The 26,888-nt window shown below is 37.9% G+C and overlaps 1 protein-coding gene across 1 annotated transcript in view; it reads right to left on the bottom strand.

The window, feature by feature from the left end:
- Nucleotides 1-7,746: 7,746 nt before the first annotated feature.
- Nucleotides 7,747-26,888, bottom strand: part of AOX1 (aldehyde oxidase 1) — a 41,585-nt gene continuing 22,443 nt past the window's right edge. The window contains exons 21-35 of the mRNA XM_085066136.1: nucleotides 25,890-26,014; nucleotides 24,297-24,430; nucleotides 22,975-23,062; nucleotides 21,402-21,488; nucleotides 19,572-19,763; nucleotides 19,052-19,279; nucleotides 17,911-18,006; nucleotides 17,083-17,211; nucleotides 16,566-16,640; nucleotides 14,693-14,745; nucleotides 12,965-13,079; nucleotides 12,296-12,361; nucleotides 11,518-11,706; nucleotides 10,921-11,088; nucleotides 7,747-9,802 (exon numbers count right to left, since the gene is read on the bottom strand). Of these exons, the coding sequence (XP_084922262.1) occupies nucleotides 9,752-9,802; nucleotides 10,921-11,088; nucleotides 11,518-11,706; nucleotides 12,296-12,361; nucleotides 12,965-13,079; nucleotides 14,693-14,745; nucleotides 16,566-16,640; nucleotides 17,083-17,211; nucleotides 17,911-18,006; nucleotides 19,052-19,279; nucleotides 19,572-19,763; nucleotides 21,402-21,488; nucleotides 22,975-23,062; nucleotides 24,297-24,430; nucleotides 25,890-26,014 (1,796 nt within the window). The 3' untranslated portion in view covers nucleotides 7,747-9,751. The remainder of the gene's footprint in view (nucleotides 9,803-10,920; nucleotides 11,089-11,517; nucleotides 11,707-12,295; nucleotides 12,362-12,964; nucleotides 13,080-14,692; nucleotides 14,746-16,565; nucleotides 16,641-17,082; nucleotides 17,212-17,910; nucleotides 18,007-19,051; nucleotides 19,280-19,571; nucleotides 19,764-21,401; nucleotides 21,489-22,974; nucleotides 23,063-24,296; nucleotides 24,431-25,889; nucleotides 26,015-26,888) is intronic.

Raw genomic sequence — 26,888 nt, 5'->3', positions numbered from 1 at the left:
CAAACAAAAAAAAAAGGATGAAAATTCATGATGACGTTTGACATTTTTTTAATTGAAGCCTTTTATTGAACAAACTTTTCCCCATGCGAACCACCTCTCCTTTTCATACTGTAGTTTTGTAAATAGATCTTGCAGGCTTGAACAATCACAGACATGCTGCAGTAGGTTATTTCATTTATTTGTAGAGGCCCACTGGGCAGTTTAACAAAATTCTGCTGAGCTCTTGCATTGTTGAAAGCTGTGTCCCTGTTTCAGCTGTGTCAGAACAGCCTGATGTGCACAACACCTTGAGGGCAAGGAGTGCATCTACACCATGACATACCAGGAAATCTATAAAAATATAAAAGATTTCCCACAGTGTCAAATGTTTCAGCAGCTTCATGTTACAGTTAGTAGAGGCCTACGAATGAAAAGTTAGAATGACAAAATACTCATCATAACAGTTCCAGATAAAATCTGAAAAGAAAGCTGACAAGCAGAGTTCTTCTATATTCTACTTTTCTACCCAGAGCTGATGGAGGGAGAAAAATTTCCTCCATTCCCAGTCTACAAGCCTCATTCAGCATCTGATCATTCCACTGCCTGGCAAAAAATATCCCAGACTGACGTGAACACATACTTCTTTATAAGTAACAGGCAGCTAAAGATACTGTGAAGTATGTGAGAAGCAATAAATCTGCAGATATTGCTGTGGTCATCCCCTCACTGACTTCAATCACAACATACTGGTTTGTTGTTGGCTCTTCCTCTACCCGCCCCGTACTTCTCATACCCACTAGAGTAATACCTAAGAGCACAGTAACAAGGACACCTTTCCTCTGCTCCTCTGCCCCTAATCCCCTAATGCCACACGCGGCCACCTCTGGTCACAGTAGTTAGGACCTTATTTTCCAAGTAGTTGCAACTGCAGCTTAGGATTATTCATTGTAAATCGCTATTTAGTTAGTAAGAAGAGGTCAGAAATGAGCTTATTGCTGAAGACTGTGTGACAATTTGGCATTTTTTCTGCAAATATTCAGGCAGCCTAACTTTCTGTGTCTGAAAGGGGCACAAGCACACATTTAAGAGTGGGGGGAAAAGAGTAAGAGGCCCAAAGAAGTAGAAGATGTTCAGCTGGAAGAAGTGGGAGAGGTGATGGAGGGATGCCAGAATATTCTTAGCTACTTCCAAGCAGGAGCAGCCTGCATGTTTCAACACCTACTGGCAATAATGGAAATTTTTGTTATAACTGCTTGGGAACCTGAATGAAACTTCTGAAGCGTCAGGGTCTTATCTTTATAGAATACAGGATGAGAACAGAAGCAATGAACTCCTTGGCATTTACATCTGCATGCTCACAGCCAGCAAGGAACTGACCATTTAAAAGAATCTGTCTTTTGCTATCTGTTAGAGAAAACTGTAATCCTTTATTGAATGTGAAGCAAGAAGGAAAATGGAGAACTATTTGATATAGTTCTTCATCACATATCAAATACTGAGTATTTTATACTTTCTAGAAAATATATGTCTTTAAAATGCTAATAACTGTCAGAAAAATCAGTTATTTAGGTTTAAATACAGCTATTCTATTTCTTCTCAAAAACTCTTCAGATCATTAAATCACATTAAGTTTTAAGTAACTATCAAGCACTGCAGTAAGATGGAAAATCAGCCCCATGCATATTTAGTTCAAAGACTGCAGAAGTTGTTGCCAAGATCTTCCAAATTACTCACCTATTCTATGTTGCAAGGCTGGGACTTGCTTTAGCTTGGTTACTGGGAGTGTTATTTAAACATGATGCACATGTATACACACACACACATATCCACAAAAGTACCAGCAACTTCAAGAGAAATTTCTAGGTGCATGGCCCTAGAGAATAAGCCAAAGTTTTTCTTAAAACGTGACAGGCAAAAGCAATAAAAACAAACTGTGGTGAAATCAGAAGACAGAGCTAACCTGTCTAATAAATGGAGTGACATAACCAGAGCATAGACAGGAGGCCTTCCTACCCGTCAGGCACGCCCACCTCACTTCCATGAGATGGCTAGATGCTCTTTCCTTTTGTCTTGTGAAACAGAAAGTGTTTTCTACTGGCAAATACTTTTTGCAAATTAAAATGACAAGCAAACACCACGATAATGGTCTCCATTCTCCTGAATGTACCATTCTAACTCATCTAGGAGATGCACAGTAGTATTTAATTAAAAAACTGTTACCCATAGACGTATTCTCTGTTGCAGTGTTCTGCCCATCTGCAAAGATATTTGGCATGGGGGTCAAAGCTTACCTTCTGATGCCAAAGGACAGATGTGCCAATTGGGGAGATTGAGTTCCAGTCCTAGGAACTGGAATCCCCTGCTTACAATGTGTCTTCCTAAAGACTTTTAACAAACAATGAAGTTATTTTTAAGCTTCTCCTTCTTACACGTAACAGGGATCTGTACCATAAACCCATTTTATTCCATTAAAAGACCTGTTAGAAATTGCATTTGTTTTGTTCAATCTCAACTGAAGTTCTACCTTTGTATTTTTAATGTGATTTAATCTACTATTCTTTTCAAAAGTCCTTTGTCATTATCATCTCTTTTGATAGAAACCAGGTTTACTTTCTTCCCCCTCAAAGGCACGGCCATTCCCTCAGCTACTTCAGGCTAGGGGGAAAAATCCATGTTGTTCTCTTGCTTGTGGAAAATTACAGTTGTTCTTTGCTGCTCAGCCATTCTCTGTGATGGAAATGACAAAGATTTGGTAAATTTGACTACTGCCAGTATGAACCACCATATTTCTCAGTAGGACACTGTCATTATAGACAGTGAGACATTAATGAGGTTTTTAATCTGAAGTTCCTGTGGTGCTGAACAGCACTGAGCTTGTATCATAATTATATTATTGCTCAGGAAACTGAAATGAGAATGAACTAAATGACTTGGTAAGAGACATACTAAATAAATGGTAGGAGAAGATTAGTATTATGTATTTCTCGTACTCTGATGATTCTGAAAGATCTCCTTTGTATATTATGTAAACAGTAAAGCAATGTTACTGGACTTTGTGGGAAATCAGGATGCCAAAATCTCACTGCATATGTGACAGAATACAAGAAGTGTGTTCTCTTAGGGAGGATCACTACATTCCCATTTGCTGAGTCATGTATCTACCATATTAGACCCAGACCAGTGTCTACAATGTGTAAAATAGTTTTTAAATTTGTCTTTTTAAAGTTATTGTCTCCTTGGGATGGTTGATCAGCATGTACATTTTTGTTTAATCAAATTGTTTTTCTGCCAACTCCTTTCTTACAAGACTATGTATAGCCTTTTTCCCCCCCTGAGAATATAATAATGTATGTTTTCTTCGTATTTGACAAGTGCCATGTGAAATCACAGTTTTAAAATATGCAAAAGCAATCCCTGAGAAATACCTGTTTTTGCACACAATTAAATGAACAGACTAGTGGACAAGCCAGAGAACTGTGGCAACTATGGAGTGGCCTTCTAGGTAAAAGACAGACCTGAAAAACAAAAAAACCCCTGTGTGTCTGTGGAACCAGTCATAATCTTACTGGTATGGACAGCTTGTGTAGGCTGGAGAAGCAGTTCACTCCTCCTGGCAGCTCAATCTCAGTATGTAGAGCAGATGGCAACATCTCCTTTCTGTCTGACCATCTTTATCAGCCAGCAGCAGTTTAGCAAAGATCTTTAATCCAAGTATAAGATTTGTATAACATTAATTTAATATTTGCATTCTTGAAGCATGAGTCTCTCAAAGGCAGGGCAGATTTACTTCCTGCAAAGAAGGAGAAAGGCAGATTTACTTCCCATTTCATGCTTTCATAAAGGAGCTTATGCCTTACTATGAATGTTTTGCACTGAGAGGCAATCATTAAATAAGAAAGTTGCACTGTGACCAATGTTTACAAAGCCAACTGCTTTGCAGCAAATAGCATTCTGTGATATGGTGACAAACCAAAGAACTGTGCCACGCATTTTCAGAACTGAAATGAACTTTTGTGCTTGTGAGGTGGTTGTGTAATAGCAGCAAGAACTGCCCACGAATGTTTGCAAAAGGAATGCAAATAAGACATTTTGCAAGAAGCTGCTGAAACATGAGTGAGGATTAAAAAAACAGTCTGAACGTGGCTGCTTGGATTCTACTCAGTCTGGTCTGGGTAAATCCTGCACTACCATTTTCACAGATCTCTTGCCTCTGCCTGCAGATTATAGGCATTTCCTCCTCCTCCCCCTCCTTTCAAGTTTTCATCTGTCCTGTGAGTTCCCAATAACTACTGCAATAAACCCTCTTCTTTCCTCTTCAACTCCTTTGCCTTTCCTGTGGACCTGTGTGTAAGTCCAGTCTCAGTTTGTAAGTGTCTATGTCCCAGCTGGAAGAAACCATCACTTGAATCCAACAGGGACAGAAAAGATGGAGAAGTTCATTGGGGATCTTTCAAAGAAAATACTATATTCCACAAAAAAAGCCAACTGGTCCAAAATGAAATGGTCCTGATATGGGAAAAGTTCTTCTGCAGAGGCAAATTATTTCTTTTTTGAAAATATGAGCTATTTTAATAATGACAATATGTAAATCATCCACATTGAAATGTCTCATTATGTGGGACTACAACTAGTATCTTCTATTTATCTGAGGACAGATCTTTCAGTTTCACAAAAACATCAGATTTTCAACATCTGTAGGAACTCAGCCATGCTTGAAATAACAAATGTCAGTAAGGCCTGCCATCAGTTCAGGAGGAAATACAAACTCCTGTGTTGGATCCATGGGTAGGAATGATTCTGGATTGCAAAGACCTGAAAGATCTGCAAAGGAGCTGGGGTGGTGGGGGAAGAATGCACATATTCAGATTAAGCTGCGAGTCTTTGTCAACAGATAAGACTCTTTCCTAGGGTGACAAGGAGTTTTTACACTTTATAGATTGAGTTGCACTCAAAAATTCAAGATGTCCAAATTGATTTTTAATCTTTTGTTCTATCTATTCACACACTACTCAAAAGATGGGAGACTATCATACTAATTACTCTTAAACCTTTGTTTGAAATACATCAAGTCTTAAGAAAGATCTTCCAGTATTTCCTGAAACTGGTCATGGCAAATGTGTTGCAGCCACATTGGGTGCAATGTTGACTGTGGGAAAATGCAGTGCTGGATTGTATAGTTATGTTCTGTTCATAAACTTACCTTTCTGTTCATAAACTTACCTTTCTGTTCATAACTGACCTTTCTGCCCAAAACTACTTACCTTTCTGCCATTCACAAAAAAAGCCTATCTGATTTTTAAGGGCAAGCCATGCTGTTGCATCACAGTCTGCAAAATAAAGCTTTATGCATAAAGAGAAATTAATGAAATTCTGTATGCTCCTAAAGGTCGACTGAGTTTGTTTTGTCCAGCAGAATTTAATTTGATGCTCAGTCTGAAAATAAGCAGGTATGTAGCAACCACTACACAGGTGGGGAGGAGCCAGTGCAATGTCTGCCATTTCTCAGCAATTAATGCATGTTAAGATGCTAATGCACCACCTCCTATTCCCCACCACCAGTCTTTTCTGCTGACTTGAAATAATCTGCAAAGAATTTGAGCTCCTCTAATTCTAACCCTGTAACATAATAGACAACTGTGAGGGGGGGACCTCTTGTTTTGAGCTACAGCTTTCAGGTCTGTTTATCCTGTTTATCTCCAGTAACTAACAAATTTAGAAGACATATATGTGCCTGAAGCTAGAACCAAGGACATCCAACATTACCCTCTTCTCTTGGATGTCAAAAGCAAAGTTGTGGAGCCACTGTTCTCATCTTAGCTTGACCTGAACTATCTATAATGTTTTTTTTCTGCAGAATGACCAAGTTTTAACAAAATCAATATTACTACAATACATAAATTTAAAATTTCCTTCTGGTAATCTCTATGTCATGCCAGTTCTATGTCTTTTCTGCAGTGGGGATCATACTCAAGACATGCTATGTTCTTAAAGAGAGAAATCCCAAATCCTGATTTGGGATTCTAAATTCTCATCCATTTATTTGTATGCATGTCCAGGAAATTAGGTCATTAATCGTTAAATGCCTTACTACAGCTGGCCTTTATTTTTTTTTAAAGGGGAATTATGGATATGTCTTTCAAAAGTCTCCATTGTATGTACCTGTCTTTTGTTTCATTTACCATATTTACATTTTACAGCAAAGCTGTCTGTATTTAACTTAGATTGAATGAAGGCTTGAAGGACAAAGTAGTCAGTCCCTGATCTTCTACCATTCCATGATTTTCTACTACATAAGGCAAGAAGCTGATTCTCAGCAGAGATATGCTGCTGGTTGTGTGGTTTACCCCTAAGGTATGTCTGAGGGCTACCATAAAAAAAGCACCAGTGATGTCAGTCCTGTAGGCAGAAGCCCTAATGCATTGGTCCTGCCAACTGCAGCATCAGTGCAGTATTCCACATGCATTGTAGATACAACAATGCAGGTTCAAATGCCTAAGAACAGAAAGAATCAGACCAAATAATTGATTTTGGCAGCCCAATATCGAATTTACAGACTAACCCTGCAAACCAGAATCTAGTATTTATGTTAGGTGTTTAAACTTTCACTACACAGAATGGGCCTGCTGAGGGTGGATTGCTGTAGAAACATTTCTTCAGCATGAAGAGTTCCGAACCATCTCCAGTTTGGGTGTATCTGCGCAGTTACACTGCACATTAACATGTCAATAGCCATCCAACATGTCAGTGCCTTTGCAGCCCTAACATTTCTTCTTATCTATCTCCCTGTATAGCCTAAGAATATTTCTTTCATGATATTCCATGTAGCCCTATTATCCTCTGTCAGGATGGTTAATTGCTGATATTTCTAGCTTCTATACAGTTTTTTCAAACACTTAAAAGCCAGCAGACAGGTTAATATGCTTCAGACCCAGATAACCCAAACCCCCATATTTGCTACATTTATAGAACTTACTGAGACAACTAGACAAAAGTGCCATTTGTAAAGTGGCAGGGAGGAATCTTTGTTAATAATGATTGAGAAACAGACAAGATTTGCACTGCAGAAAACAAAGTGTGGGTCTAAATGTGGTGAGTCTTTGGAGTATGAACACCTCAGTACTGCAGGTGGGGAGATGTCATTGCTTGCAAGGTTTGGGCAAGATTTTTACAAGATTTGACTTGCCTGGAATGAACTGGCATCCATGCTGATGAATAGGTACATAGGACAACAAGAGACAATACAGCTTCCTTCCCTGTTCAGTAGATCTGTAGGCTCCTTGCTTCAGTATATCCCAGAAATCACACATATTTTTGGGCTGTTCTCGACACGTGGGGTTATGAGTTGTCATTGACAAACCCATATGTAAGGACTTAAAGAGTGCAGTTACCTGTCTCAAAACATTGTCCCCTTAAGGTAATGGAACCTAAGATAAGCACAGTTGGCCCCGCAGGAAGGAGGTAAATCCAGACATAACAGAGGTAAAGGTTTGGTTAACATCCAGACAAAAATTGTCAGTGTGACAAAATATGGGAAAGGAAACAAGTGCTTATACACATGCTATCTCCAGTTATGGGAACGGCATATATGGTCCAAGGATACCCAGGACTTGGACTGCATAGAAGTGGTACTTCCAGAAGAGTGACTCCCAGACTATTGACTTCAGCACAGGGTCTTGTTTGCACCTTAGGTGGGGCAGAGGCATCTCTCATAATCAGGTTGTAACACCAAACAGCGAAACTAAGATGTTTTCAAATCAGAAAAACGAATTGTGGCATCAGCATTCACGTGTAATTTATTGCCCTTCTAACAATATATAAAAGCCAAATTAATACAAAGAAAGTGAAGAAAATTAAGTAAAAACTATAAAGGCTTCAGCTGCCTAAAACACACTTTCAGTACCACTTCCAGTGCTTACAATTACTATTACCTGCCTGGTCTCCAGTTGCTGTATCATATCTTCCAGTCCTGTGCTTTCCTGTCCCATGTCTCTGCTGTCTTATGACATCTAAAATGGTCTAGACACCTATGCTTAAGCAACCTGCATTTCACCTACTCTTAGTGGCTACAGAGAGACAAATTGAAAAAATAGAGATTTCATATCTCAATAGCAATTGCAAAAGCTGTTTAGGCTACTGAGCTGATTTCTGTCACAGATACAGTATCAGCTTGTAAAAGGAAAGGAAGGCAAGAGGAAATTGTGGAACATTGAGAGGCAGTGAAATAATAAGAGCCTGCAGGCTTACGTGTCAAACAAGTTCAAGCCATTTACTTCCAATACAAACGGCAGCCTTCATAGTGCTAGAGCAATGTGACCTATGAGTAACTGGAAGAGCAACCACCATGCTTAGCAAGGAATTACTGATGCAGAGATTCACTGAAACCACACACTGAAAATATGAACTCCCAATTTTTCCATTTCTGTTTTCTTATCAAAGAACCTGATGCAATTTTTCAGGTGCTAATTTATGTAACTTCTGTAGACTCACTAAAAAAGTGAAGTGTTTTCTCTACACTAGGCTGTATCCCAGATCAAAGCCCCAAACCACAGAGATTTGTGTGTTTGTGTGTGTGCACATTCAGAGCTGAAATTTTGTCTTTACACTCGATAAGGAGAAAAGGCTAGAGCTATCAGTGACTTTAACATTGTGGATTCTGATGCTGAAAACTGAATCTTTCATAACTTTAAAGTTATATCTTGGTCTCACCTTAGGTTACAAATACATACATACTTCAAATTTATTAAAACTAGAATTTTTGTTACCATTGAATACAGTGCTGCGTTATATTTTCCTGTTTTCTCCAGCTGCTGCTGCTTGGCTGTGGTCTAATTTCACTGCACACTAGCAGCATCAGATGACTGATCTTTGCAGATCATCTTTCGATCTCATTATATTTTTTCTATCTTCTTTATTTCAGCAGTGGTCAAGAGTGGGAAAATGCTCCTAAACTGTATTGTTATGGCTGAGCACAAGATAAAGCATTGCTTAAGAGTCCTTTCCAGAGACAGGTTCATCCATTCTCCCATTCAAAGCACACTGAACTCCATGTCAGTTTTCCCATTATGTTCAGAGGCTTTTGGCTTGCTCCATGAGATAAAGAAAGTTTCTGGTGAAAATTACAACTCTGTCAACTTTGGGGATAAAATTCTATATATCTAGGTCAGACATGGCAACTTGCCCAGCATAGCAAAAGAGAATCACAACTCTTGTTTCTTGCATGCTTTTAACACAAAATATCTGTGCCAAAATAATCTCAAACAGCTTTACTACAAGTCAGAGCATCACTTCTGATCAAAAAGATTCTGAATCCAATAAGGTTCTGATTCTTTGACAAAGATCTCTGCACTCACACTCCACTGCAAGACTCAAAACTAAATTAGAAAATTAGCTGAAGCCATTACAAAATCATCTATCATATAATGTTGTTTAGTGTAATACATGGCAGTAAGTTATCTACCATACCTTGACACTTCATCCTAACTTTCCTCTCCTGCAGCATTTGAGCTGTGCTGCTCAGCAGATCTTTCTTGTTGAAAATAAATGGTTCAAATGCAGAAGATGTATTTCTAACAATTAAATGCAGTCATTTAAGCAAAATACTGTAATGGGTATACTGGACAGAAAATGAAGATAAGGAAGATGTAAAGTGCATATTTCTGGTAGCTAATTCTATTGATAAAAAGAGAAAATACATTCATCTGTGTGTTGATTAGTGTGTCTTGGGGTAGTAAATCAGTTTTCCATTCCAGTCTTGTGCACTGTGGTTTGTCATTCACACAGACGTGGCCCCAGGAGTGGAGGAAGCAACTTCATTGTTTGCCATCTAAAAGATAAGCAAGAAATTATAAGAGTGATTTTATTTGACTAGCTAACTCCCAAAATAGCCCTTATTAGGTGCCTCCAAGTCACTCAGCAGGGTACACTAGAGGAGACACCTACAGAAGATGGCTGGAAGGAAGGTCAGTGATAACTGGGATTAGGACTAAACAGGGATGGAGAAGCATGGTCCCTGCACTGGTGGATCACCTCCTGCAAGTTCTTGCAATGAGAGCAAGCCCACAAACCAATTGATTCAGGGGCCAATGGTGCCTCACCACCATCACAGAAATACCATGGGAGTAATCTGTGAATGAGAACTCAAGAGTTTCCATACCAGAGCCTCAGAGGTTCAGGGCACAGCATGGATTTATATGCTGGCAAGGACCTTGCCTCACTAAGTAAAAACTAACACAGAAAAAGAATTGTAATAGCAGTGGGAACATGACTACAGTGAACAGCTGCAGAAAACAGAGCATAATAGATCAGCATTATATGAAGTGTACTGCTTTTCTTTTGTTTATTTTTCTTCTGTCTCCTTTATATGAAGTGAACTGCTTTTCTTTTGTTTATTTTTTCTTCTGTCTCCTTTATATGAAGTAAACTGCTTTTCTTTTGTTTATTTTTTCTTCTGTCTCCTTTTTTTAGCTCTGAGTTAATTATTTTCTCCCAAAGAGTACTGGGCATAGCAAGGAGTACAGAATGAAGAGACATTGCCACCATGCAAGTCAGTAGGGCAAAGCACCTGGAAGGAGACTGGAGATGCTTAAAGGCTGATCCATTACATGTTAATAAGATGAACTACTTAATCCTCTGTGGGATTTGACATACAGAAGAAAGAAGGAGGGTTCAAGGAAAGAGAGGGCTGTAAAAATTATGTAAATTTCAAAGAAGAAAAATTATACAAAACCAGGGAAATTCCAATACAATGTTTGAATGGCATTGGTTGAAATACCATGTGTAAATGAGACCTGTTACCAGACATTTCAATTACAAGGAGCTGTATATAAAGCATGACCAGTTGGAGACATCATTAGGCACCCCATCATTCAAGGATGCCAAAATCAGTAAACACTCCTACTCAGCCACAGTCAATCAGACCTTTCCCTCTCTCCCTTCTCTTACCATCTCAGTAAAGGCATCAGCGCAGCTTGCCCGTATTTGCTCAGCAGTCAGAGGGCTGTTCAGTGCAAAGGTCTTGTTCAGTCCTCTTTCATTCCTCACACCAGTTACTGCATCTCTCAAAGCAAAGAACACAGAGCATCCCAAGAAAAATCCTGCCTCACCTATCCCCTGAAAAAGATTAAAAAAAGCGCCAGTCTCTCACATAAATACACACGTACAGTCCTATTTTGTATTGCATAGTACACACAAGTAAGCTGCACACTCTGATTGACATTATGATTTCTCCATCAATTTCTTCTCTAACCTTTCCATTTATCACTTCATTTAGAAGTATGGTTTTAAATTCATCTTGCAGTTTCTGTGTATGGTCTGTTAACAAAACTCTAAAATCGCTACTTGCCAACCATTGAGGTGACACAAAAATATCTGGCTTTATGTCTTTTCTTTTAGCTTCCCTGATGCCATAAATAGAACAATTACTGGACACTTGTTAAATGCTAAAGGAGAGGAACTGAAAGTTTTAATGTGTTTTGTATCAAAGTAATTTCTCTGTTTGGCCTGGGATTTAAGAATTAGGGCCTGTGATGATTTGCTTACCTTGGATGCATAGATGGCATAAGGATTTTGAGAAGATGACAGCAGGGAAACACTAAACTGTTCTGGGATATCACAAACAGCAGGGATCTTATACTGATCTGGACCCTGAGTATAGAGAACTCCTTCTGAAGAATACTTTAACTCCTCCATTGTGTACAGTCCAATCCCTTGAACAAAAGCACCTTCAATCTTTAAATAAGAAAAGAAATAACATTTATGTACTCATGTTTGGTTAACTGAATAAAACTTCATCAAGAACTCATTAGTATCAGTAGCTGTTAGTCTAATATATGTGAGGCCTAATGTGCTTGTTTGCCTAATGCGATTCTTCAACATTTTGGGGCAACTGTAACAGGAAAAGCTTTCATAAAAGCTCTCTCATACCTGAGAAGACAAATACTTGCATGATGAAGTGATGAGGTCTGTGGACCAGCCTGCAATGAACAAAGGTGTTTCCCTGCTATCAAGTGGGGAAGGCAGGTCAAACGACTTGGAGACTGTAGATCACAAACAGGATCTAAGTCCAGTAGATAGAAGGCATACATACATACTGGAAGTACTACAAGTTGACAACATGGGTAAAATTTAAGCTTCTTTGACACCTACAAAGTTCTGACACTAACTCAAATGGAGCAAATCTATAGGCAAAAGACCTTCTGATATAATCTATAATTTATAATCTAGTATGAAATTAATGTTTTCTGAATTAATGAGGTAATCTTCAGATAAGGATAATAGTGTAATAGAAATAAGGTAGCAGAAAGTTCTTGGCACATACCTGTCCTATATCCACAGCTGGATTTATGCTGCATCCAATGTCCATAACAATGTCTGTTCTGAGGTTCTGTTAATAAAATTAAGATTTATATAACCCGGAGAGATGGACTGAAAGCATTTGAAGATAATGAGAGCTGGCATTCAGTGAAATAAGAAATGAGATAGAGTCTCTTCCATGCACATAATTTCAGAATAATTTCCAATATCTCATCACAAGCAAAATGGGCTTGTCTAAACTTTTAACAGAAGTTTAGCCAGAGACAGCCCTGCCAGATTTTTTGCATTGCTCAAGGAAATCCCCACATAAAAGTACAGATAGAGTGCATATGATCATCAGTCTATAGCATTTAGCTGTCCAGATAGTCAAAAGCCTGGAAGCTGAATATTGCTATAAGGTGTTTTCTGGCAAACAGGGACAGAACAAGCAAAGAACATGTTAGATGTCAGCCATAACCCAAAAGGTGAACACATATGACATTGAAAAAGATGTGTCAGAAGCTGGTTAATATTGCACAGCTTTCATTCTGCTCCACCTGCAATTTGTATTTACATTGTTGATACATTTACTATCATGTGAAGACAGGTGACTTATTAATGCAAAACCTGAATGATTGTTGGAGCAAGCCTCATTCACATTATTTCCAAAACTTCTCTAACACTCAGTTATTACCTTGTGGTCTCCTGTTAAACAGTTTATTTCAACCTCTGAACAAGCAGCTCCGAAAAGAAAATATGTGAATGGCTGTCCTTCCCCTTTCTCCCAGTCCATATATTCATTGTAACCTCTGATGGAAGAAACAAAGTCCACAAGAAGAAAACTGATGAGAGGTGGCATTATAACAAAGCAGATGAGCTCATAAAAGTTTAAAACTGCTTGTGAAATCTTAAGTACAAAATCTTAAGTGAAATCTTAAGTAACAGCTCAGAACTTCAAAATTTCATTAAAGCCTACAGAGCACTAGTAGTTTAGGTTTGATGCATCTGGTATTTATATAAAATGTAGCAGACAAGCAAGCTATTTCATTTCAGGAGAGTCTATAACCAGCATAATCCTGGAAATATACTAATAAAAGCACAGTAACCAAATACAGAATAAACATTTAAGATAATGGTTGCTTGGGTAATAGGACATAAAGGAATTCACAAAAAGGGAGGAAAACTTGTCAGGACCTATGAAAGAATAATTTACAGGAGATAAATGAAATAGTCAAAATTACAGAAACAGCCTACAGAATTGAGTGAGACGGTTAAAACACGAATATTGAAATAAAGGTGGAATTACTTAGCAGGGAGTGGGACTAACTGAGGATACCAAAGCAGTCAGGACTAATGGGGTAAATTCAAGGACATGAGAGGACAGTGAAATGTGGTATCTTCCAAACATGAGCTATGTGATTAAGGTGTATTTTCTGACTATGTATGACTGAAATGTCTCTGTGGAGCATATTTAAGACTATAATAAAGCAATTATAGTTTAGAACCATGCACTGAAAAAGGGATACACAAAATCCACATACTCATCTTCTCATAATCCATTTACCTCAGCTGCCTTTGAGATTCTTGGAAGTAGAGAATATGACTGGGTAAGAACTAGATCAATACAGGATCTGAGGCTCAGGGATCTGCAGATGTTTTTGGACACCATTAAATTTCAATAGCAAAGTATGACTGTTGTTCATTACTTTGGTGATATCAACATTCCTAAAGGACTGCACAAGCAGAAGACATACTTGAACAAGCTTAACAGCAGGAAGGGACATTTTATTTGGACGTTTCTTGGTGTTTTAAAAAAGTATGGGTCTGTCAAGTGCCCTTTCAACTTACTCCAGATGCCCCAGAGACCTGAAAAGTTGCTATTGATATGTAAGAACCACCAGCAGAACGACAAAAGAGATAAGGCACAGCAGGCTAAGAGAAAAGCTTTGAATCCCACCCAAGTTATGGCACAGTAATTTTTCATTTCTGGTTCTTTATACACACTGTGAAAGAATTTAAAAAAAAGGACCAAGAGACTGCTCTGAGAGCAGTGGAAACAATGATATTTATAGCTTATAGCAGTACAGCCTCCAGTAAATAAACTATATTCCACTTTGCACATGACTGTTACAGGCAGCAGTCATTTTCTTGATGCTTTCTGGTTTGCTAAATGCCAAATCATGGAGCAAAGATGGCACAAAATATTCTTTTAATACTTTCTAGAAAGCTCACAGAGGGCTAGACATAAATTAACACCTAAACTTTATGCTTCCAACCCTCCATATACTAACTAATTATATTAAATATAGAATGAGGTATTAGAAAGACCTGTTGGACAGGATCTTCTGTTTACAGCATTAGTTATCTTCAGAAATCAGTCCTGGTCTAATTTACGCATTTTTAAGGAACAAAAATATATTACCTAAAATAGCCAGTAGCTGAAAGACTCACACTCTGTTCAAAAGCTTCTTTAATCTGTAAAATATAGCAGTGCTTGCGGTAAACCAAGGAAGGAATCAGGAAGGAACACAACACAGATATATTTACTTTATTTACATATATATACTTACCCACACATATTTATTTAAAACCCAAACTGAAAAACTTGTAAAGAAAGGAAGACAAGCTGAGTTAAGCATGTTTAACTGCACATTGTGCCTAGCAACACAGAACTAAACCCCCCTTGCATGAACAATCTGAACTCCTTTGGCAATACAAGAAGGAATAAACCTGTGAACAGTGGTGTTCTTGCAAAATCATTATTACTGGTAATGCCATAGTCAGAAAGAGCCCTGCTCAATTTTTCTGATCAAGTTCAATAGAAATGGGTCCCTATTTGTCAGCTAAACAGATCTGGTTGATAAGTCACTGATTATATTGGGTCAAATGTTGCATGTACAACATTTTGCTTTTTGATAAACTGCCTTTATCTTAACCCACTCACTCGCTGGGGTTTTTCCATCTTTTTTTCTCCCCCTATCTCAGTGAGAAGAGGAGTGATAGAACAGTTTGTTGGGCACCTGGAGTCCAGCCAAAGTCAAACCACCACACTGACATAAAAGATCTGTGTGACCTATTTGCACAAAAATGACAGTTTTCAAGAGAAATGCTCTTCGTAAAGTTCTGCCAGTCATAAAAGCAACAGTATGAGGTCCCACATCTATTCCCTTTGAGTGATTCTCATGTTAGATTTACTTGGTTTACAAGTCAAGAAGTTTTTGTGGGGTTTTAGTTGGTTTTACTGACTTTGTAAGCTACAAAATTACTTCTCTGCATATATTAGCATTCTTTCTTTGGTCAGCCATTTCTGATAATACTTTTGGTGTGTCTGAATCATCCACATTAATTTTGTACATATTAAAGGAGATTAAGTGTTTTGGATTAGTGTGTTTTTATTATTCCTAAACAGGGCTTGCACAGAGCCAAGGACTTTTCTGTTTTTTTGATTGCCCCACTGGCAGGGAGGCTGGAGGTACATGGGAAGCTGGGAGGAGACACAGCTGGGACAACTGACCCAAACTGACCAAATGGATATTCCATACCATATGACATCATGCTCAGTATATAAAGGGGGGGAAGAGGGTGGAAGTGCTGGTGTTTGTCTTCCCAAGTAACTATTATGTGTGATGGCGTCCTGCTCTGCTGAAGATGGCTGAACACCTGCCTGCCCATGGAAGTAGTGAAGGAATTCCTTGCTTTGCATTGGTTGTGTGTACGGCTTTTGCTTTACCCATTAAACTGTCTTTAATTCAATTCACAAGTTTTCTAGGTTTCATTCTTCTGACTCTCTCCCTGATTCTGCTGGTGGGGGAATGAATGAGCAGTTGCGTGGTGCAGGGTGGCTGGTTGAGGTTACACTACAACATATTGTAACCCTTTAGACATAGGCTGTGGATCAAATCTGAGACTAAGCAGACCTAGCTGCACCCAGACTCCTCTGAAAAGTTTAGAAAGCCAGGAGATATCACTGATGGTCATGACTGAACAGGAGGGACAATGACCTGATTTTACTATAATCCATTGTAACAGATGATAGATTTGTTACTTGGATATTGCACTGGCAATATTTAAATACTGTACTAGCAATAAATCTAATTGTTATCTTCCACATAATCATTTGTGCCTGGCCAAGAACCTTCTCTTGACTACTCTGCACTCCATCTTTTTGTGAAATAACCTGTTTCTACAGTTTTTAACTTTAGGATTATTAGGCTGAGCAGATTTATAGGCTACAGTACATATATCACAGTTTCTGCCAGCACTGAAACATATTCAGTAGGATTCACATGTTTTACCCAATCGTTCCAGCTCCCTGTTGGGTTCTTCTTGATGATGGGTTGCAGGCGTTTCAGAAGGGTTTGGCAAGCATCCTGGTGAGAAGTCAGGAGAATATACCACAAAATTAACACAGATACATTTGGTACTATTCAAGTTATGCTCTAGTTACTACTTAATTAGTATATGCTTTACTGTCATCTTAGTTTGAAAAAGTATTGCAGGAAGTGTCATATTAACCACACAGACATAAAACTTTTAAATGGTTAAGTTACAAGGGCTGGAATCTGTTTGAATCAGTAGATTTCAAACATGAACATGGGACTCGTTAGCTTGTTAGATGAAACAAAGATTTTGCCAAGTAGAAGCCTTTCTGGGAAAGATCATATTCTGAAGACTCATAAGCACCATTACTGAGAAACTGTCAAATCATGTGTCTTCTTGGCCATCTCCAGCAAACTCAACTAGTGCCTAAAGTTTAGCAAGCATACACCTCAAGCGATAGGGTGTTTTTTTCTACCAAATACTACTCTTTACCTTCACAGCCATGCCATTGACATCTGTCCCTGCAGATCCTACTGAGGCACATGCATTGGGAACAGTTGTTGTGCTCGTTTCACAGAAGTGGATACATGACATGGGGATATTCAATTCCCGACTAGCAACCTGTATCAGGAAGAACAGATTTGTTTAGATTTGTTTTAGAAACAATCTAAACTTTCCATCAATTCCCCAATATTTGCTAGAAGTCAGTAATACCAGAAAAAAGTTTTAGCAAGTTCTCTTCCGACCTTCAGCTAAAATAATTCTGCCCAATTTGTTAGTACTAAGAAACAGAAAAGGACAGTGTTCTAGCTGTACTCAAACTCTAGATTGAGACTCTGAAGGCCAACACTCATTCCTGATTTCCCTGCTTATACCCTGTAAGACTTACAGCAAATTATGCAAGCCCAGGTCCCAAACTTTTGCTGACTTGATAAATATCTTTACTGATCTGTCTCAGAATTATCCATTAACCAAATATGATCACAATGTTATCATCATGACTGTATACCAACCTGAATCCTGTCTGCCTTTTTCACTAGGGGTTTTATGGGATCAACCCCCAGAAATCTTATTTCTAATAAGCCTCTTCACATGCTATGGGAAGAGCAAAAAACAGTCTGGTTTTTTCCTTCCTTCTGCCTCTGTGACTCTTAATGAAGGTACCTTAGCTTTCTAACTCTATCAATGCAAAGAAGTAGGAGCTATGCTGATAAAGAAACTGTCCTACCAGTACACTAACTAACCAAAAGGAAAACTTTAACATTATTTATCTGCATGACAGATAAAGCACCAGTAATATTTATTTAGATAATTTGTTACCTGGATCATTTTTGTATGAATACCCTGCCCCATTTCAATTCCACCATGTGTCAGAAGCACAGATCCATCAGTATAAATATGAACCAGTGCAGCAGCCTAAAAGAGAAAAACAAAATCAAGATCAGACTAGAGAGATCTAGTGTGAGAAAGGGAAATGTGTTGTATGTGGTGATGAATTGAATAAAAAATTGAATTAAAAAAAGACAGACAAACTGTTTAAGTGGATTTCAGTTTATCTGTTTAATCCTTTTGAACAGAAGGCAAAATTTGAAATGCTACTTGATCCTCTTCCTCTATAACAAACTTCAAAAGAAGAAGATACAAATCCTTGATGGTTTGCTTTTTCTCTTACCAGATCCTGAAACAAACCTACACCTGACAACAGTCTCTCGGTGGCTCCAAAAGAAGCTGGTGGACACCCCTCACTAGTGGCTGTGGGTGCAATTTGCCGCAAGTTCCTTTTTCCCTCTCATTGGCATGTGAGAGCCCTGGAGGTTTTTCAGTTGCATAGGTTGAATCTCTGAACAAGATTTTCTTCCTGGACTCAGCTAAGAGTAACATTGTAGACTGCAAAGACTCTGTGACTTTAATGTTGAACAGAGACAGCCAGTTTAATATGACATAAGTCAGTCAATTAATTAATTTTCAATTGATAGAATGGTGTCTGTTTCAGAAGCATTGATCACCTACATTAAAAAAAATACACTACTGTCCTTTTTTCCTTCCTTAAACTTAGCATTTGATGGCATCAAAGAGTAAAGTCTTAAAGAGCAGCATCCCACAGTGTCCCCATGGGCAGAAAGAGGAGGCTCAGAACTATTTCTAGAGCAGACAAGTTATTCAATGAATATTTTGCTATCAAAAAGGTTTTGTAAATGTGTTCAACTCACTGCATCACAATAGATAGGGCTAGCCTTTAAGGAGGCAGGGTCCAAGCTGCCTGGGTCCTGAAAACCAAACAATTTTGATCTCAGCTTGAAGAGAGCTACAAGCTAGTACAGCCTCTTCAGGGAACAACCATTAGGAGGATGATCGTTTTCCAGGAGTTGAAAGATAGCATATTTGTTTTGAATCCTAAGGTCAAGTGACTGTAACCTTCTGTGGATAAAGGCTTAGCTCACTTATTCTTAATGAAACTCACCTGAGAAAGGTAAGGTGTGCCTAGTCCAAATGGAAACTTCATTGGTACAATGGCAATCCCTCTTTTCTTCCAGTAATTTTGTTTGTTAAATTCATTAATAGCTGTTCTCCTACTGCAGTATGCAGATTTCTCCATACATTCGTTCCAACACCGTATTAAATTCTGTGGATCAAGTTTTTGTTTGAAGTGTGTCTGCTCATCCTTCTTATACATATTTATTTCCCTAATCTGAAAAAATGAAATTACAGCTGTCATACAATCCTGTTAAAGGCAAACTGACCATCTGAGCGGACTAACAGACAACCAGAAGATCACTGTATGTTTTTTTAACAATTACCAGTTTATAAGACCATGTTATTCATTCAACAACCAGATATTGATTTTAAAAAATACGAATTTTAGCACAAATTATGTTTGACTTAGAAAAGACTTCTTCAAACAACTGAACTAATCTAAAGATTTTTAACTTTCCAATTCCACAGACTTCATTTCAGGAGAGAAAATGCCTTCATTCAATCACCTTTTCTGGTGATAAACCAGTTTTTTCTGCAATGTCTGTTATCCAAGTTTCTGTCACCAGTCCTGACTGAGGAAAGCCAAAGCCTCGGAATGCTGTGTTTGATGGCAAGTTTGTTTTGCAGACATAAGCCCAGCATCTCAAGTTGGGAATCTTGTATGCATTGTCCATTTTTAATAAGGATACTTCTGCTACCTAAAGTAGGGAAAAAACAGATCTAGTTTAATGTCAGAACAGTGCTTCTTTCAAACTTATATTTAAATCTTCCTCATCTCTTATATAAAAGACCTTAACTTAAGAATATTAGCTTTAAAATTTGGTTTCTGGCAATCACTGGTAGTAAGAGTACTCATGCACACTTGCAGACTTTATTAATACATTTCTCATGTAATACATTAATTTTCAGATTTTTTTTTATACAGAACACAGCTGATGTGACTTGTACTTGGATGTTATCAGTAGTTAAGGATGTAACAGATATGTCATTTTATGACTGATTTTGCTCCTATTTCAATATCAAAGGCCACACAATCTGCCACAAATAGGCAGATTGGATTTAAAGCTAAGAGTAGCTATGAAAGGAACTGATGAAAGCATTCTGAATTATCACATCCTGTGGAAATCCACACTTAAGATTTAGTTCCATCAGAAAGTGAATGTACTGCAGTCTACAGTGTCTTCTGGTCCTCAAATTTTTGTTTTAGAGGTTTTACATGACAAACACAAAATGACATGAAAAGGAAAATCCTACATGAGAGCCCTCAAATTAGGCTCTAGGAGTCAGTATCAAAATAAAAAAATAATTTAAAAATGTTTTGATGCCTAATGAAGAGGTCACTGGCTCTCTTCAATGTTAAATAGATTTATCAGAATAACAAATTTAAGCCTTTATTCCTCCTGTTCCCACTGAGATTGAAACTTTAAAACATTTTTGCATAGAAATAAGTGAAGATAATTTCAGTATAGTGACTGTACATATGAATAATGTCATATAACTTTTTTAGGCTGTTATGTGTTATTCCAGCTGCAGCTGGGCTGGGTGGAAGGGTTACTTGGTTATTCCCACTAGGTCCACCAGCTTCACTGTATCATTGTAGAACTTCATCTTAAGACAGTCCTGACATGATCTGAGTTAATGTACATGCTTCTAATAATGGAATTTCTTCTAACCTAGGCTATTTTTCAGAGCCAGGTTAGGCAGCAATACCACAGGCAGTTACACTGACAGATTTCAGGATGCAGAAAATACTCATTGGTGGGGCAATAACAAGCAGATGGGGGTAGTACATCAAACATTTCAGTTACAGCTAGAATAGCCTGTACAAACACAAATACCTAGTGATGATATTAAAGCAAGAAACATTTTATACTGTTAGATCTGTAAGTGAGGAACTGAGGTATACAGCACAATACACGATGACCCAATACAGAATTGTATAGGGATAGCAACAGGATAACTATCAATATGAATTTTCTGAAGGCTAAGAAAGGACTTCCCATCCCTGAAGACATAAAGCTTTAGGCAGGGACAAATTCAGGTACTATGTATTTTAAAAGGAATACATTGTTAGTTGAGATGTTCATTACAGAAAAATAAGCCTGAGAAAACATTCATGAAGTGAATGTGTAGGACAATATAAAAAAGTAGCATCATGCTTCTCTAAACTGAATAAGGAAAGGTTAACCTACCTGGTGTGGATTCTTTCAACAACCACAAACCTTACATCAGAAGTCTATATGGTTAATAATACATGGGCAAGGGAATTTGGCCTTCGTAATTTTCCAGCTAATGATTCCTCCATGTTGTAAGATTTGTCAGTATAAAATCCTTACCAGGACAGATTCATCAGGGGTACATCCTCCATTAATATAATATTTGGCATCCACAGCTGTGATCCTACCATCATTCATGAAGCCAACCTAGAAGGATCAACATTACGTTATTTAGAATTTGGCATTCATTTGTTTCTTAAGTGCTTGTATATTTTGAAAATGAACATAACCCACACATTTAGGGTCATACTGCACTAATAATTTCTGGGCAGCATTCACTGAAACTACAGAAGTACAAGAAAGAAAGGATGTTTCTAAGATACGGGCTTTCCCGCCTGGCATCTGTGATCTGTATAGGTATATGATAAGCTACATCAGCCCATTGGGAAAGGAAGAAGCAGGGGAGCCCAGTGGCTTCCTCTATATTGCCTGAGATAGCTGACAAGTGTGTCACCTAGTAATGCTCACTGTAGATAAAATCAATTCCCACTTTAATGGTAAGAATAGTGTCTGGCAGATGGAGTATGACATTTGTGTTTATTAATGAAGAAATGTTACCTTTATCTCACATCCCCCTTTTCACCTGTTGCCACTAACAGTTCCTGAATTCTCAACATGAGCTACAGCTCATTTTCAACTTTAGGGAAGCATCTTATAAAACCTCTCTACCAATGTAGCATGTCATGCAACTTGCTTAGCATTAGCAGCTAAATTTGCTGCAGCCTTAGGCTGCAAGCTGTGAGCTTTCACCGAGGTATGTTGAACTGTTACCTAGTCAAGTGAAAGAAGGCCTCAGAACCAGCTCAAGATGAAAGATAAGGAAGTACAATCTCTAGCAGAGGCTGCACACTTAGATACAAGAAAAGAAATGGCCCAGACACACAAAATGAAAGAAGCCCATGAAGAATGTGAAGACTTAATATTGCTATTGGTCTAAACTGTCATGTGAGGGATGGCAAACTTAGATTGTAAGGGTGTAATTGCCCAGGAATCCCATTTTTCAGGGTTCCTCTTTGAAGGCTTCCAACTTGAGCTGTAGTGCTATTAACAAAAGGTACTTTTAAAGAGAAATCTTTCAGCTTACTTATGCAGCAGAAACTTGGATTTAAACCCCATTATGGTGGCTGGCATGCCTAATTGACATGACAAGTACAGAAGGAAAAGAAGGCAGAAATTATCCTAATGAAAGTTATGACTGATGACAGTGCATGGGCAGAGAAGAGATTAATTTCCTCCATAGGGTGAGTTTTCTGCATGACACTGTTTCTGTGAAAATTAGCTGCTTCTTGGTGTGAATCTAACCATATGGAGAGTTTAAAATAAAGTGCTGCAGAAGAAGTCTGATATAGGTTAGCTTCCTGTTTCCAGAAAGAAAGACAGAAAGAGCTCTAAAAGGAAAAGGACATGAAGGAACTAGAAAAAAGATAAAACAAAACCCTGAAGAGACAGAGGTAGAAGCAGACAAAGGGGCTGTACAGTGACTTTATCTCTTGGTTACCTGGCTTGTAGTTTTGTTTTAAAATTGAATCAGTTATACTAATTTTCATTAATAGAACACATTAACCAGTAACACTGAACTACTTATTCACAGAATATAGGTGGGTATTTTTTCCTGAATTCTTGCAGCACTCACTTTGTATTTAGCAAGAAAAGGATGTCTGCCACCAGTGATTACCATATCATCCCCTCGACTCAGAATAAGACGGACTGGTCTGCTGGTTCTATATCCAAAAAAGCAAAGTCAAATTGTAATTAAAACAAAGGACATTATTAATAAGATGGCTATGGCTACTCATCATGTATCCAGATACAGCCATGCACATAAACATGCATTTAGATTAAACTTAACTTTAATAAACTGGAATATATGCTTAAAGCTATGTCCAGAGTTCATATTTTTCACATTTTCAATCATGTCTGAATTTTCATTTCATTTCTTGAAAGCTAACAAGATAACTCGGTGTAAACTGCTCCTGAAGAAACTGTTTCAGTGCTAAGTGTTAGTCACCTCTTAGCTATTCATAATCATACTGGAAATAGAGAGTCTTGGAATAAAGCCAAAACATGAATAACAATAAAAATATGAAAATTAGTCTAGAAATACATATACTATTTAAAATAATTGCTTTAGAAAAAAATGAACATAAGGTGTAAAATGAGGTTCTAAAAACAGATAGTTTAAACCCTAAAAGAAATATTATTTTTAGCATGACCTGTTAATAATGAACACAGATAATTTGGCCAAAAATAATCAAGAACCATTTTTATAACAATGACAGTAGAAGCAACATAAACATATTGAGCTAACCCCTCAGATGACAAGATCATTTTGGCTGACAGGATGTAGCCTGATGTGAATCCTCCAGCAACTCAGTTATGCTTATAAAGGAGTTTAGTAAGCCCTGACATCTAATTGCCAATATTGTCCGGCCAAATTTGGAAGATGGAGGATGGAGCTTTATGTGTTCAACATTCTTAGACTAATTAAAGCAGTACTAGAAAAAGTATAATAACTCATAAGTTTAGGCTAATTTTGACTGAGAGATGTTGAAGACTGAGCTAGAACTACTTGTTCTTAAAAGCAGTTCCACGCATGAACTCCTCCTTCTGCATCATGCTGTGAGAGTGAAGTTCACATCTGGATGGTAAATGTCAAGTTTGAATGTATGTACAAAGTCTCAGTAATTAGGGACTTGCCCTTATGAGCATTTTTAGCTTATACTAACACCAGCTTCTTGGAGCCCATTAATTTAGTTGAGGCTAGAGCTGCTTAACATAAGTAGTCCAACAAAACAAAACAAAGAAATGCACTGAACACTCCTAGAAAATGTGAAGTCATGATTACATGACTTTTTGACTAGCAGCTTTGGGAGAGGAGAAAGCATTTTAGCCAAAACAGAAAACTTGTTTGCCTCATTTTCTTTTCACATCCCAACACACACTTACTGCACTTACTTGTTTGCTGCCACTGCAGCAACTGATGCCAGCAAGCCAGTTTTCAGGATTTTCCCACCAAAAGCTCCACCAACTCGTTTAACATGGCACATGATCCTGTTGGCTGGAACACCTAAACTCGCAGCTACTATCTCCTGTAAAACAAGTTTTAATATTTTATGCCAACTCAAACTAAGCCTAAAAGTAAGTTTCTGAAATAGAAATCTTTTCTAGAAAAGGGTTCCATAGATGTTTCTATTCTTCTATCAGATGAATATAATTTTTCCTTTACCCTAGGTTAAAAAGCAAAGAAAGAGTAACAACAAACTTTCAGCAGTGCTCACACTTAAAATATTTACTATGGAGACTGTGAAAGGGTCACTGGCCGATGTGAAGAGTAATATCCTTGGATTACTTTACCTAAACAGTAAGAAGCTTACCTAAGTAAAGTATAATAAAAATGGATTAGTATACAGTTTTTATTATTTTTGTTACTAAAATAATCAATTTTATTTTTATTTAAAATAAAAATATTTGGTTATTTTCATAGCCTAAGGTCTTGCTACTGTCAGGAATGCTTTTGCTTCAAATAATTTCCTGAAATACAAAGTTCTTTATACTATTTGGCTATTGGCATTATAATTAGAATAATGTAAATTATAAAAGGAGCTGAACTGGGGCTTTGAACACAAGATACCAGTGTTGAGTGTGCAGTACCATCAGTTTCATGCACTATGGCTATTGCTATGTAGGCCATAGGCTATGGCAGCTTTGCTTGGTCATTTACCATCATGACAATGATCAGAGGGCTAGAACACCTCTACTATGAAGAAAGAGTGAGAGACTTGGAGCTGTTCAGCCACGAGAAGACAGCTCCAGAGAGACTTTACTGTGGCCTTTCAAAATATAAAGGGGGTTTACAAGAAACAGAGCAAGACCTTTTAGCAAAGCTTGTATTGACAGGACAAGGGGCCATGGTTTTAAACTTACAAAGAGCATGTTTAGATTGGACATGAGAAAGAATTTTTTTACAAGGGTGGTGAGGCACTGGAGCAGGTCGCCCAGGGAAGTTGTGGACACCCCATCACTAGGAGCATTCAAGGGCACATTGGACAGGACTTTGAGAAATTTGATCCAGGGAAAGATAACCCTGTCCATGGCAGGGGTTTTGAATTAAATAATCGTTAAAGGTTCCTTAAAACCCAAACCAATCTATGATTATGATTATGAGACTGTTGCATGGAGTAGCACTCTCATGTACAGCTGTTAGACTTGATCAGCCTCCGTGGGTTCTGACTCTGCAGGGAACTGATTGCTTCTCATTCCAATGGAAAGCTAACTGAGATGGAGGAGTCTCAGTACTCTACAGGGAGCTTTTCCTACCTACAATAGTGGGGTATGAAGTACTTTGTTCAAAAGAAGAGACTTTAGCCTGACAGTGTAGTGCTCAGTGTTTATCAGAATACACCAGTACTAAAAAGCAGCTGTTACTGGACAATCCAGATGGGCAATTTCATGTTTCTATGGCTTCTGTTCATACAGATTTGTAAACCAAACTTTAAAAGCTCAGTTGTCACAAGTCCAAACACTTTCTCTGAGCATGCTCTGCATTACCTGAATAATTGCTGGATGCTGTGTTGACACATACATATCCATTTCTTTATCCTCTCCTTTTGGGACAGCAAGTATACTCTGAGTTTCCATGTAAAAATGTTTCTGTCCCCCAATGCAAATCTCCCCTGATCCAATGAGAAAAACACAATTGTTACTGAGGGAAAAGGACAGAAGAAATGAACCAGAGAAGAATTAACAGCGCATCATTATTTAAATATGGCAATAACTGTCAAATCCTCTGATACTTGTATGAAAGAGCAATATCTAAAATTAAATACACAAATTAAAATCCTTGTAAGATTAAATTGGTCTTGTTCCAGTAGCATCATCAGAACTGGATTAGGAGTAGAACACTATTGCCCACAAGTGGTGACAACAATAAATAAAGCATAGATAAATTAAACAAAGCATGTATATTCTGGACCAGGTCAAGAAGAGGGCCACCAAGATTATCAGAGGGTGAACCACAGGGTGTATAAGAAGAAGTTGAGAGAAGGAGATTTATTCATCCATAAGAAGAAAAGGTTTAAGAAGAGATCTCATTGCAGTCTACAGGTACCTAATGGAAGGCTATAAACAAGAGCAAGCCAGACTGTTCTCAGAGATGCACAATGGAAAGATAAGAGACAATGAACACAAGAAATTCCAGCTAGGTATAAGAAAAAAAATCAAAACAAGCATGAAAGCAGTGAAACACTGGAACAGATGTCTATAGATGTAGCATAATCTCCATATTTGTAGATATTAAAAATATGACGGGACATGGCCCTTAATACCCTGCTCTAACCAGACCTGCTTTAAGCAGAAGGTTGGATTAGAAGACCCCCTTCCAACCTAATTATTCTGTAACTTTTTTCAAGAAAAGATCATGCAAGAAAGCTTTAATGTAGTAGTAGAACCACAATACACTAGGTTCCAAATGCCCAAGGGTTTTCTCAGGCCTAATAACTATATTGGAAAAAGGTAGAACTGGGACTTGAAGAGCAGACAGCCAAACCC

The sequence above is a fragment of the Lichenostomus cassidix genome, chromosome 7, assembly GCF_008360975.1.
Source record: "Lichenostomus cassidix isolate B80296 chromosome 7, HeHo_3.0, whole genome shotgun sequence".
In the NCBI taxonomy this organism is placed as follows: domain Eukaryota; kingdom Metazoa; phylum Chordata; class Aves; order Passeriformes; family Meliphagidae; genus Lichenostomus; species Lichenostomus cassidix.
This window is presented reverse-complemented; position numbering and strand designations above follow the sequence as displayed.